Source organism: Schistocerca cancellata, chromosome 5 (genome assembly GCF_023864275.1).
Source record: "Schistocerca cancellata isolate TAMUIC-IGC-003103 chromosome 5, iqSchCanc2.1, whole genome shotgun sequence".
Lineage (NCBI taxonomy): Eukaryota > Metazoa > Arthropoda > Insecta > Orthoptera > Acrididae > Schistocerca > Schistocerca cancellata.
Genome location: NC_064630.1, coordinates 520,000,922 through 520,014,328, shown reverse-complemented (window position 1 = coordinate 520,014,328; position 13,407 = coordinate 520,000,922). Strand labels below are relative to the sequence as shown.

General features: G+C 38.6%; 1 protein-coding gene across 1 annotated transcript in view; it reads right to left on the bottom strand.

Moving 5' to 3' along the window:
* Positions 1-13,407, bottom strand: part of LOC126188640 (dynein axonemal heavy chain 6) — a 1,044,937-nt gene that overhangs the window by 682,799 nt on the left and 348,731 nt on the right. The window contains exon 69 of the mRNA XM_049930241.1: positions 7,244-7,389. Coding sequence (XP_049786198.1) covers positions 7,244-7,389 — 146 coding nt within the window. The remainder of the gene's footprint in view (positions 1-7,243; positions 7,390-13,407) is intronic.

The following is a 13,407-nucleotide window of genomic DNA, read 5'->3' as shown; positions in this document are numbered from 1 at the left end:
ACTAATACATCCAGGAATGGGAGTTGTCAATCCTTTTCAAGTTCCATTGTGAATGTTATATTCGGGTGGTGTGAATTCAGATGTTCCAGAGAATCATCTAGCTTCTCCCTGCCAGGGGCCAAATGACAAAGGTACCATCCACATATCTAAAAAAAGCACTTGGTTTGATATGTGGCCGGTGTAAGGGCCTCCTCTTCAAGTCTTTCCATGAATAGGTTGGCAACAACTAGTGATAGAGGGTTGGTCATTGCCACCCTTTCCATTTGCTCAGAAAATTTACCCCCATATGGGAAGTATGTCAAGGTTAGTACATGCCTGGATAACTCGAGGAGAGCTCCATCGAAACTCTCTCCAATAAGATCGAGTGAGTCATTCAGTGGTACTCGTGTGAAGAGAGACACCACATCGAAACTGACCATTATGTCAGAGTCCACAACGTGTAGTTGTCTCAGTCATTGTAGGAAGTCCTCTGAGTTCCGAATGTGGTGCACACATTTGCCCACATGTGGTGCCAGCCTTTCCTTTAGGTATTTTGCAGTAGGATACGTGGCAGCACTGATATTGATAGCAATAAGTCGAAGACTGACCTCATTCTTCTGAACTTTGAAGAGTCCATACGGTCTAGGTGATACTGGCACTTTGGAATGTCACTGTCTGATGACTTGTTCAGGCAGGCCTGTCTTCTTCAGCAGAGACCTGGTCTTTTTGTCCACTTTGTCCATGGGGTCACTTTCTATTGGTTTGTATGCAGGATCCTCCAGAAGTTGTTGCAGTTTTCTGTCATAATCTGTCTTCTTTAGGATGACTGTGGAATTCCCCTTGTCTGCTGGCATCACCACAATGCTTTCATCCTCCTGGAATTGCCTGAGTGCCAACCTTTCATTGAATTAGATGTTGGATTTGGATGGCTTCGTCTTGATGAGTGCCCTGCATGCCTCTCTACGGATCTCTTCAGCCACACTGTATGGTAGCCTGTTGGTCCCTTGCTTGACTGCACTGATGAAAGTTGCAACAGGCATGTTTCTGCATGTCACTGCAAAGATGAGGCCCTTTCTGAGTACTTTTAAGGTGATCTCGTCGAGCTACTTGTCACTCATGTGACCACTGTACGCATGTCCCCATCCTGTTGTTCCTTGTTGTTGAGGCGCTCAAACTTGGCTAGATTGCATGCCGCTGACTTCTTTCTGATGCATTCTTGGCTGTTCAGGGAAGCTGCTATGGAAAGATGGAGATACAGCAACTCCCTGGACATCACATCTAGTTGATGGCGCATTTCATGCACTCTCTCCCTCACCAGTGCGAGACTAGCTCAGCATTTGATCTTGTTAACCATTCTGGAATTGACATGGTGCTTGATCCTATTGAATACTGGAACTACCTCCCCCTCTTGACATCTCAGCAGGAAACTGAGAGAACTCAGCATTCTCCCTTTCCTTTGTTGAAGCTTGTCCAGCTTCTTGATGTTGCGGTACATCTCCTCCCCATAGGGTCTTCTGATGTAATTCTTCAGTCTTTCCCACGGATCTGTTGACATTTTGAAAAAATGGGACTTCTGCCAGATGCTCACGCTGCTCTCGCATGATATTTCAATGGCATAACTGGCTTTTTCTTCAGGTGCTACCAGAGAATCTTTCTTGGTTGCAGAGTAGGAAGCAGAAGTCATTAATTTTTCAATATTTTTGTGAATTTTCACCAGAACTGCACCTATCCCATATCATTGGTGTAAAGTTCTATCTAGGCTTTCTTATCACACAATTCTAGGACTGGAGCATAAGTTAACATCCTCCTAAAGACAAGGAAAGATGTTCCTTGTGCATCATTCCAGAAAAATGTCCCTTGCAGTAGTTCTTGCAAGAGAGGTGCCTTGTTGCAAAGGAACTTTATGGATGCTGTTAGTATAGTCACAATCTGAAAAAAATATTTCACATCACGAATGCATTGAGGAATTGGGAAATCTGTGACTGCTCTTATTTTTCCTAGATTATGACAGACTACATTGTCATTAACTAGGGGCCTCAAGATTTTTATTTCTTGTGTGAGGCAGAGACATATTTTTGCACTCAGTTGGAGGCTTGGAGTTCAGTACAGTTGTAAGACAGATTAGAAGTTCTTCGATTGTCCTTGAAAAAATGATAGTCATCTAGACAGCAAAGACTTAAAATTCAGTTAAGATGTTGATGTAGGTTGTCCATTATACATTCAAAGGAGGCAGGCACACTACATAATCAAAACAATATAACTTTCAATTCATAGAGACCATGAGGTGTTATGAAGGCAATCTTTTCACAGTCAGCCTCATCAACCATGGTCTGCCAGTAGCTTAGTTGAGTTGAGATATACACACATCAAAAAAAGTTTTGCATCACTTCGGTTCCGAGAGTTCGGGAACCTGTACAGAAAATTGGAATAGAGAGCAACAAAAACATCATTTCCGTCCTTTTTATTGCTCACTAAAACCACTCATTGCATGTTGTACCACCATACCGCGAGACCTTCAGAGGTGGTGGTCCAGATTGCTGCACACACCAGTACCTCTAATACCCAATAGTATGTCCTCTTGCATTGATGCATGCCTGTATTCATTGTGGCATACTATCCACAAGTTCATCAAGGCATTGTTGGTCCAGATTGTTCCACTCCTCAACAGTGATTTGGTGTAGACCCCTCAGAGTGGTTGATGGGTCACGCCGTCCATAAATAGAACTTTTCAATATATCCCAAGCATGTTCAATAGGGCTTATGTCTGGATAACATTCTGGCCATTATAGTCGAGCGATGTCATTATCCTGAAGGAAGTCATTCACAAGATGTGTATGACAGGGGCGCGAATTGTCATCCATGAAGATGAATGGCTCGCCAATATGCTGCTGATATGCTTGCACTATCAGTTGGAGGATGGCATTCACGTATTGTACAGCCATTACAGCGCCTTCCATGACCACCAGCGGCGTACGTCAGCCCCATATAATGCCACCCCAAAACATCAGGTGACCTCCACCTTGCTGCACTCACTGGAAAGTGTGTATAAGGCGTTCAGCCTGACTGGGTTGCCTCCAAACACGTCTCCGATGATTGTCTGGTTGAAAGCATATGCGACACTGATCGGTGAAGTGAATATGATGTCAATCCTGAGCGGTCCATTCGACATGTTGTTGGGCCCATCTGTACTATGTTGCATGGTGTCATGGTTGCAAAGATGGACCTCACTGAGGATGTCGGTAGTGAAATTGCACATCATGCAGCCTATCGCGCACCGTTTGAGCCATAACACAACATCCTGTGGATGCACAAAAAGCATTATTCAACATGGTGGTGTTGCTGTCAGGGTTCCTCAAACCTGTAATCCGTAGCTAGTGGTCATCCACTGCAGTAGTAGTCCTTCGGCGGCCAGAGCAAGGCATGTCATCGACAGTTCCTGTCTCTCTGTATCTCCTTCATGTCTGAACAACATCGCTTTGTTTCACTCCAAGATACCTGGACACTTCCCTTGTTGAGAACCCTTCCTGGCACAAAGTAACAATGTGAACACAATCAAATCATGGTATTGACCGTTTAGTCATGGCTGAACTACAGACAACATGAGCCGTGTACCTCCTCTCTGGTGGAATGACTGTAACTGATAAGCTGTCGCACCCCCTCCATTTAATAAGTGCCGCTCATGCATGGTTGTTTACATTTTTGGTTGGGTTTAGAGGCATCCCTGAACAGTCAAAGGGACTGCGTCTGTGATACAATATCCATAGTCAATGTCTATCTTCAGGAGTTCTGGGAACTGGGGTAATGCAAAACTTTTTTTGATGTGTGTACTTCGTTCCTTAAAAGCAGTCTAGAATATCATCAATACATGGCAGTGGACAGACATATTTCTTTATTATTTTGTTCAGTTAGCAGTAGTCACCCAAAAATGCTATGTGCCATCTTTCTCCTTCACATTCTGTAGCACCTTCTCAACTTCCTTCCAAATTATTTAACGTTCAAGTGATAACGCCCTGTATGAGTCCTGGGTAAATGGTGGATAATCCTCCCTGTTCTTATGGTGTTTTAGTATTGGCCAACTGGTTTATCTTTTCTCCACTCTGGATTTGAAAGCATCCAAAAATGTCACAGAATGGCTCTCACTTGCTGATGTTGCACCTCAACTAGGCCATATCCTATTGTGAGATTGACAGTAGTTTCCTCCCATACATTGTCTATAGTGGTATCAGAGTATGACTCTTTGTCAATGACAATAAGCTGCTCTTCCTGTACTGGTTCCGCTGACCTTATGCACATACCTTTAGGGGTGAGTTATAGCTGCTGATGACAGTCAGAAGTTCGAAGTTCTCCTTGACCACACACAATGCTTATATTTGGTGCTGGAATGAAGGTTTCTGTTTTGAGCCTGAGAAGCTTTTTGCAATCAACAAAAGCTCCACACTTTAAATGAATGTCTCAATTGGTGACTGGAACTTGTCTCGTTGTTGGCATGCTAACATCATCTTCAACAATAAAAAACTGCCCTGAGCAACCTTTTTTATGTGTACTTGTTGGAACAGCTTTGTCCCACAGGTTGATTATAGTCATCTGCAGTTGACTGGCATCAACAGGAGTATTGTGATGGTCGACATATTGTGGCGTAATAGATGTCAAACATTCATCTTTTCTCTCTGCAGTAGTGTACAATCTGGTCTGGGGGTCCACAAAGAAAACACACCAATGTGTCTTTCTCCATCCTCCAAACATCCATTTTTTGTGTGGCATTGTACTTGGTGAAGGATTTGGTTGTTTCTCCATTGTTCAGATGCTGGATTGTTGTTACATGACTGCAGCATAAGTCTGAGTTGCCAGAATCCATTCTTCATGCTGCATTCAACTAGGCACCAGAGATTGATACACATCTTTTTAGACATTCTCTATTATATCTTGTGTATGGGATCAATATTCACAGTTTCTCTTCTCTTACTATCTGACGTACAAGAGAGGTGAGCTTCGGTCTTCCGTGAGTGCCATACAGGCCAGACCCGGCAGTCAGTCACACGCTTTTATCTGACTCTCTCTCTCTCTCTTCATATTTTTTATTTATCTTTTTTTATTCAGTGGCACCATTTGAAGAATTCCTCTGCTGTTGGGACATTCTATACTAGAGGAGCTCAACAGATATCTTGATTAGATTAGATTAGATTAGATTTACTTTCATTCCAATTGATCCGTAGTGAGGAGGTCCTCCAGGATGTGGAACATGTCAGAAAAGCAACAACACATGACAAATATTTACAACTAAAACAAATAAGCTAATGTACCATTCCACAGGTCCCAAGTGGAATGATCGTCATTTTTTAATGAACACTAAGAGTCATTTTACAAATACTAATGCACTGAATTTAAAATAAAAAAGTTTTTTATTTATTTATAAGGTAGTAAACATGTAATACAACTACTATAATACTTATTTACAATGAACACATTACTGCACTGAAATAGTGCAGAAGTTAGATTGTACTTACACACACACACACACACACACACACACACACACACACACACACACACACACACATTTACAATGAACACATTACTGCACTGAAATTGCGCAGAAGTTATATTGTACTTATTTGTATATACACAGATCATTTGGTTTTACTGAGAAATTCATCAATGGAGTACAAGGAGTTGGCCACGAATAAATCCTTTAGGCTTCTCTTAAACTGAATTTCATTGGTTGTTAAGCTTTTTATGGCTGCTGGCAAGTTATTGAAAATGTGTGTTCCTGAATAATGCACACCTTTTTGTACAAGACTAAGTGACTTTAAATCCTTGTGACTCCTTTCATACAGTGTAAGATTTTATTGGCTTCTGTGATGTTCAGTTTCATTACATGGTGTAGAGCCAAAACATTCAGTATGTATGACTGTCTCAAGAAAGACACAAATGATTATCTCAACTTAATGTCTACTCACTATTCACTGACAGATTAACAATTACCTGTCTTCATTTCTTGTGTACTGGTATTTCATTATCATTTACTTTATTTGACAAGTACAGTTAATGAATTACCATAAGAAATTAACAGGTGAAAACTTACAGTATCACATCATAGAAGAGTCTTTGAGTGATACACTATGGAAAAACAGAAATACGATGGAAATAAGTCTTCCAAAAGCAGTTAAATTGCATAATACGAGGGCTATTCGGAAGGTAAGTTCTGATTGGTCATAAAATCAAAAATGTTTTATTTGCAATAGTAAGCTGCACTTTACAGCTACCTAACTGCCACTCCGACTTAGACATCTGTCATACTGTACCAACTTTTGCCAATACCTTCGTCATAGAAGGCAACTGCCTGTGCTTTACACAAATTCTCCATGTTCATCTGCAGGTCATTGTCTGTGCCAAAATGTTGTCTTCATAACCAGCAGTTCATGCAAGCAGAGATGAAACTCAGGATGAGCTCTGCAGCAGCATCTCCATTGCCCTTGCAGAGTGCAGCCGAGAATTGTCATGAAGAATGAAACGCATGACAGTTACGTTATGTAGGCTGCATGACATCAGGCAAAATCTTTCACCCATTCCTTATACTTGGTGGGAGACACTTACTAGGCATCTTTACATGTTTTCTGTTTGCTCAGAATTGAAAAGAGCAACACACTGTGATTGATGGGCATACCAGAGATACTACCAAACACATCTGTGTAAAACTTCATCAGATTTTCACAGTGCCACAAATGACAGGTATACTAGAGACACTAGCCAACACATCTGTGCAAAACTTCATCAGATTTTCACAGTAGTTTCAATTTCTTGACTGATCAGAAATTATTTTCCAAATAGATCTTGTATAAGAACCATTGATTGCTTTGTCATTAAGAACAGTGTTGTTGCAGTTTCTTTTCCCTATTGGCCAAATCCATCATTTGTTTGACATCTATTCTGCTTCTATTTAGAGAAGAGTTTTAAGCTGTACAGGGTAATGTGGGTACAGAGCCTTATATAGAAGCACTCAGTTTCCGTTGTACTACTACAATACATGTTAAGAGGTACTTAAGTCATTGAAAAGCATTCTGTCTTCCCTCCAAGTTTTACTTGAAATTTTTTTAGTTGTTATCATTCACTTAGAATTATTTCATACATCAAAACTTCGATTTCTGGCATAAGGCTCAACAAACATGAAAATATCACACTCTGCAAAACTGGTTAGTGTTACAGCTGTGAAGCTTAATTGATGAGATAAATCTTATTCTATAGTGTAATGTGTAAGATTGCTCACCATAGTCAGGAACCATCATGGATATTGGCCGGAAAAGTGCTTTTAAGTTGTCTGGTAACTCTGTCCTGCCAGCATATCCTGGGTTCATTGTAATAAAAGCAGCACAAGTTTGTATAAGCTTAATCTCCCTTCCTTCAAATACAAATCTGTAACAAATGTTAGGGGGCACTTTTTTTATTTTCCTGTGTGCAAATTTTTAAATAGAATACCAATAGTGGTGATAGACCTTCATTATGCAGCAATGACCTTTCAGAATTATACATGCTACACAACCTATATCTATTGCAGAGTTCTCATTAAATAAGCAAATATACTGAAAACCAAATTCCAGTATATTTACTCCTTTGTGGTGTTTTTCAGTATATGTCTATATATACATTTACATCCCTGCTCTGCAAACCATTTGAAAGTGGTAATATTACATACCAGTTGTCAAATGTGTGACACAATTACCACAACATGTTACAGGACTATGTTATCCCAAGAAAACAAATAAATACTTACAATACTACACACACTGATAGCCATATAAATATCAATATTGTCTTGTACAAGGCCATTAGGCACTGTCAAACATAAAAAGCCGGCAGCAAGCATGCACTATAAAAACTCTTCCTTGCACAACTCATGTTGGCACATCATACTCTCACAATTCCCAGTTGTAAACTAAAGGCAGCTAGCTGTCTTCTTCTATCACATTGCCCAGCATCCTAGTGAATCCTAGAAACCAATACTGCACTTAATGATGCAATGTGTGCACCCTTATACAATGATTAACAGGACACATTAAAACCTTGCACTTTGAAGAAAAAGGTGGTCATTGTCAAATTTAGAAAAAGCTGAGATTTTCTGTGCTTTAAGAGGAGAGCATCAGCATGTTAAATGAGGAGACAGAAATATCCAAGGGGCATTTTTGGGCCAACTTTTGTGACGTCCTCCTTGGCAAAACAGCCACCAACTTATTCTACTTATGGTGTCAGATTTTAATGTGTCCTATTGGTCATTCTATATGGATACACCCATTACAACATAAGCACAGTATTGGTTTTTATGATTTGTTAGGACTTGCCACATTGTTCAAAGATTTTATGGTATACAGTAGCATCACTGGGTGCTGTGATGTAGGTGTTACATCAGTGCCCAGCAGCCTTTTAGCAGGCAATGGCCATGTAGTAACAAAATGAAATAAAACAAATTAAATTTGGACTTTGAAATAATTATACATATGAATCAAATCAAAATTTAATGTGAGTTTCAATTCTGTACTTGGCTGGCTAACTGTGGAATGTTTTGTCTCATTTCTGTTGTAGAACATTACACAATGGCGCTCAAATTCTCACCTAAGAAATGAAAACAATATTTATTTTTTCTGTAATTGAGAATTGAAAATGTTTGCTCACATAAGTAAGTACAGATAAAAACTGTAATTGCTTGCTGACCAAACCTTTTCAGTTCTTCAAAATTAAATAATACGACAACTGACTTCACAAACACAGTTTTTCAGAGTTTCATTAGAATGAAGATCAATCACATTAATTGATAAATTACTTGACTTGTCCTCAAATCACATGAAAAAGAGTTTGTAAAGGTCTTCAGTTTACCAGAAACCTTTTCAGAGTCACAAAATCTTTTGATGAACTAATTTTTAGCTGCATGAAAATTCATTTTATCATTTTCCAATAAAAATTTATTCCAGTGTCTTCAGCAATTTATTTACAATTTGGGAAATGGTTCAGCTTTTCCTCGTCAACATGTTTTACGAAGAGCTTGTTTTTCATTTGGGTTGCCTTTATGTCTGTATGAATAACAGATATTAATTCTTTTCTTCCACTAAATCCCCACATTTACTGTATTTAACATACTACTAAGATTTATCAATAATCTAAGGTCTATTAACCAATAAGGATTTGTAAGTTCTGGAACATATCTGCCTTTCTCTATCATAAATGTGTCGATTCTTTCCTGAGGCCAAAAAGTCTTTTAAGTACTGCTTCCATTTTTGACACAGACTTGAAATTAGTGATATATCAGCCATTTCTTTCTGATGAAGTTTAAAGTGTATATCACAATGTCCATTAGTTCTTTCTGTGCAAGAACTTTGCAGCATAATGATGTTTGGTATAAAAGACAATGGAAAAATAATGGGGTACCACTACTACCAGACCCTTGTTTTGTCCACTCACGTTCCCTCCTCCATCAGTTGAAACACTTAGTAGTTTTAGACAGGGTAGGTGCATTGATGCTAACTCTTGTTCTAAGTGGTGAAAAAAATTTTCCCCTGTAGTCATTCCTTTCAAACTGCATAACTGTAAAAGCCCCCAAAAACAAAATTATGAGCAATTTCATGAACAAATGCTGGTAGCTGCACATTATCTGAAACATCATTGCTTTTATTGATAGTTAAATAGTTAAAGAAAACCATTCAAATAATCATGACATCTCCTGAAGTTGCTAGAATTAATTATTGTACAAACTGTAGTAAGCCAGGAGCACTTTCTGGCTGACAGATAACTGCACTATATTGGATTTGCATTTTATGAAGTGCATAGTTTTATGTTCCTGAACATCATTAATAACTGGTCACAAATGCAATGTTATTGCTCCATCCAGTATACTGAATCAATATGAAATCAGTTCACAGAGATTCTTCTGGAACTGATTTTTTTTTATGACAACTGTTAAACTACAGGTAACTTTTCCTTTAGTTTTGTTAAATAATTTGTGTAATTGCTGCCCAAGTTTATATCAGTGACTCATAATTGAACTGATTTATTGACCATTCTGAATTGAGAAGCTATATATATTTACACTTCTAGTAAGAAATAACATGAGATATCAGGGTATTATTTAAATTAAAAAAAAATAAGGGTGAATGTGATTCTTTGGAAGCTGTAATTTTGCTATGAGCATTCTATTCTGCAATGGGCTAAAGTTATGTAATGGAATATAACATTCTGTTAAGCAATTAGATTGAAATTGGCTGTGGCATATACTTTGTATTTTCTTCAGTCATATGTATTGTTTTTATACACTTATTTATTATGTTCAAATTGTTATTAACAATATTCTCTAAAAGACAGATTGTATGTTGTCAACAAGATTGAGGACATGTATCCTGGAGCATATGTAATAACCTTATTGGTTGACAACAGCCAATCAGAAACACCAAGATATTTGTGATCCCTCTTGTTGAGGGAAAGCCATACTTTAGTAGAAACAAAGGTATTTGGTGTCTTAAACAGATCCACATCTGCTATACAGACTAATTATATTGCAAACAGAATATATGTAATATTGTCCAGAATTAACAAAATTAGGAAACACTTTACACATAATTCTAATAGTGTCTCTATCATACTACAGGTATTATATGATGTTAATTAGCATTACAGGTTGTATGTTAGCCAAAATGATAATCGCATCCAAACTACCTGTATTACATGTTTTTTCATGCGTTATCTTTCATATGTTGGGAAACAGAACATGGTACTGAAAGTGATACTTAAGAAAATACAGTAACTGACTACATTCCTGTATCATAGTTACTAAAAATTTTGTGACAGATAGACACAAAGTATTCTGAGAAAGCGTGTAAACAAAGTTCAAGAACTAGCTTTAAATGATAAGTCTAGAAATATATTACAATTACCTACATATCACTTCCACAGTGATGCTGATGAGGAGATCAGATTAATCACAGCACACTTATAAGTATATACACAGTCATTATTTCCTCACTCCACATGTGAATGGAATGGAAAGAAGCCCTAATAAGTTGTATAATAGGAAGTACCCTCTGCCATGCAGTTCACAGTGGTTTGCAGAGTATGGATGTGGATGCAGATTCACGACCCTGTGGTCACCTCACAGATTGGGAAAGTTGCATGAAATTGGTAACACAGATGTGTGTGCAAGAAACCCAATTATAGTGACAGACAGACTGATTTATAGCATAGCCCGAAGTCTAGGTTAGGTTATAATGAAACAGTTTGGCAAAGTCAACAAACATCTTAGCGAAAAAACCTATCTGTGGTGACAGACTGATCTGTAGTGTAGCCCAATATTTACGTTTGAAATGCAACAGTGTGGTTGTCAGATGGCATAGCCAACAAACGTGTTGGTGAAAGACCTTCATGCAGTGACAGACTAATCTGTAGCGTAGACCAAGGTCCATCTAAGGTTGGAATGCAATAGTCTGGTTGTGAGTAGGTGAAGCCAATGAATGTGATAGCAAAAATCCTGTTTGTGGTGACAGACTGAACTGTAATTAAGCCTGAGATCTAGGTTAGGCTGGATTGCATCAGTTTCAAATGCTTGTCTTAAAATACTAATCAAACAATGGAAGCTCTAGGTAGGAACATCAACGATGTAGGAAAAGACAGATTGCTACTTACCATAAAGAAGATATGTCAAGTTGCAGACAGACACAATTAAAAAACAATTACATTAAGCTTTTGGCCACAGCCTACATCAGGCCAGAGATGCTGGAATTGGCAGTCGTGTTTGCATGAAGGTGCTTGCCTGTGTCTGTGAATGGCATCTGTCTCTCTTTTACTGATGAAGGCTGTGGCTGAAAGCTTTATGTAAGTTTTTTTTTAATTGTGCCTGTCTGCAACTTCATGTAGTTTCCTTACAGTAAGCAGCAATCTATCTTTTCCTGCATTGTCCTAAAATATTGGATTTTATACACTATCTGACATGTCTAGATCTGTACAACCATGTGAAATTTCCTTTTTTCTGTGAATGGGAACTGACCTATCAGATACATAGAAGTATGTATATTCTGATACATGTATATTGTGATGTATCATTCAATTTGTTGCTTTTCTTTCGTAATTTCAATCTGTAAAAGTACAAAGTGTCTTGACAATGGTGTAATATTGATCTATAATGTAGGCTTTACATTGTACAGTTGATGATTATGTGAAGATTTTGGCACTTAACATTTAATCTTTGCTTTCATTCTGTGACAACACTTGCATTCTCGTTGACTTCTTTTGAGAACTGAATAGTTTGGCACCTATTGAAACTGCAATTGGTTCAAATGTGAACCAGAAAGGGGGCACATTGATAGTTTGTGGAGAAAGAGGGGGGAGGGGGGGGGGCAAACCTGCAGGTGTGGAGAATTTATAATACCTTATAAGATGAATGGAGACTTGTAAGTAGCTATTGAAAAGATCCATTTCCTACCCTGTTAAATATCTGTGTAATACCATTTTTTCAATAACCTCCTTGAAAGAAACATAGATGACTACATCATATTATTTCCTTTGACTGAGAGCTAGGGTGTGTGTGGGGAGGCGGTACCACCCCCCCCCCCCCCCCCCCCTCCACCGCTGCACTCTGCACTCAGCCATGGCCGCCCTTGTGTAGCAGTAGTGAGCTCTTGTACTGACTAGTAAAAGTGAGACAGTGAGCCAGCACATTGATTTGGAGTTCTTGTATAGTTTGAAAGACGCAAATTCTAGATTGGTGTATGGCTAGTTCATTCATCAAAAAGAGAAGAGGTATGAGCCAGCAATCAGCAACTGAGCTGGTGTCAAAGAAATTTTCAGTGATGGTTTCATATTAAGGTGTCACATAACAGTGAATAATGAACACGAGAAACAATGTTCAGTAAGAAAAAGTTCCTGGTTTGCCGACAACAAACTATGATTAGTATCATGTTACAATTGATCTACTTTTGGATGACTCAGCTTAGCAGCAGATACACTTTTTATGAGTTAAAACTTTGAAGTCAACGTGTTGTTGTTTGGAAAGAGTACTGTGGAGGAGTTTGTATTTCTGCATGTTCGGGGGGGGGGGGGGGGGGGGGGGGTACTTGGTGTGAAAGGCATAATTGTAGAAACTGATAAATAGTTGGAGAAAAAAAAGATTTGGAGAGGCAATAACACAACAGACTGGTGGATATATGGTGCTCTTGAAGGAGAAAATGAAAAGTCCTTTTTTCATGTTGTTCAAAATAAATTGAGGGAGGTGCTTTTGGAGATAATAAAAGACAATATATTACCTGAGATAATAATAGAGTCTGATTGCTAGGGTTCATTTCAGTGCCTAAAAGATGAAGAATTCAAGCAACTCTCTGTAAATCATAGCCTTCATTCCAAGGACACAAAAATAGGAGCACATACAAACAGCACTGAAGGAATGTGATCCACAATTAT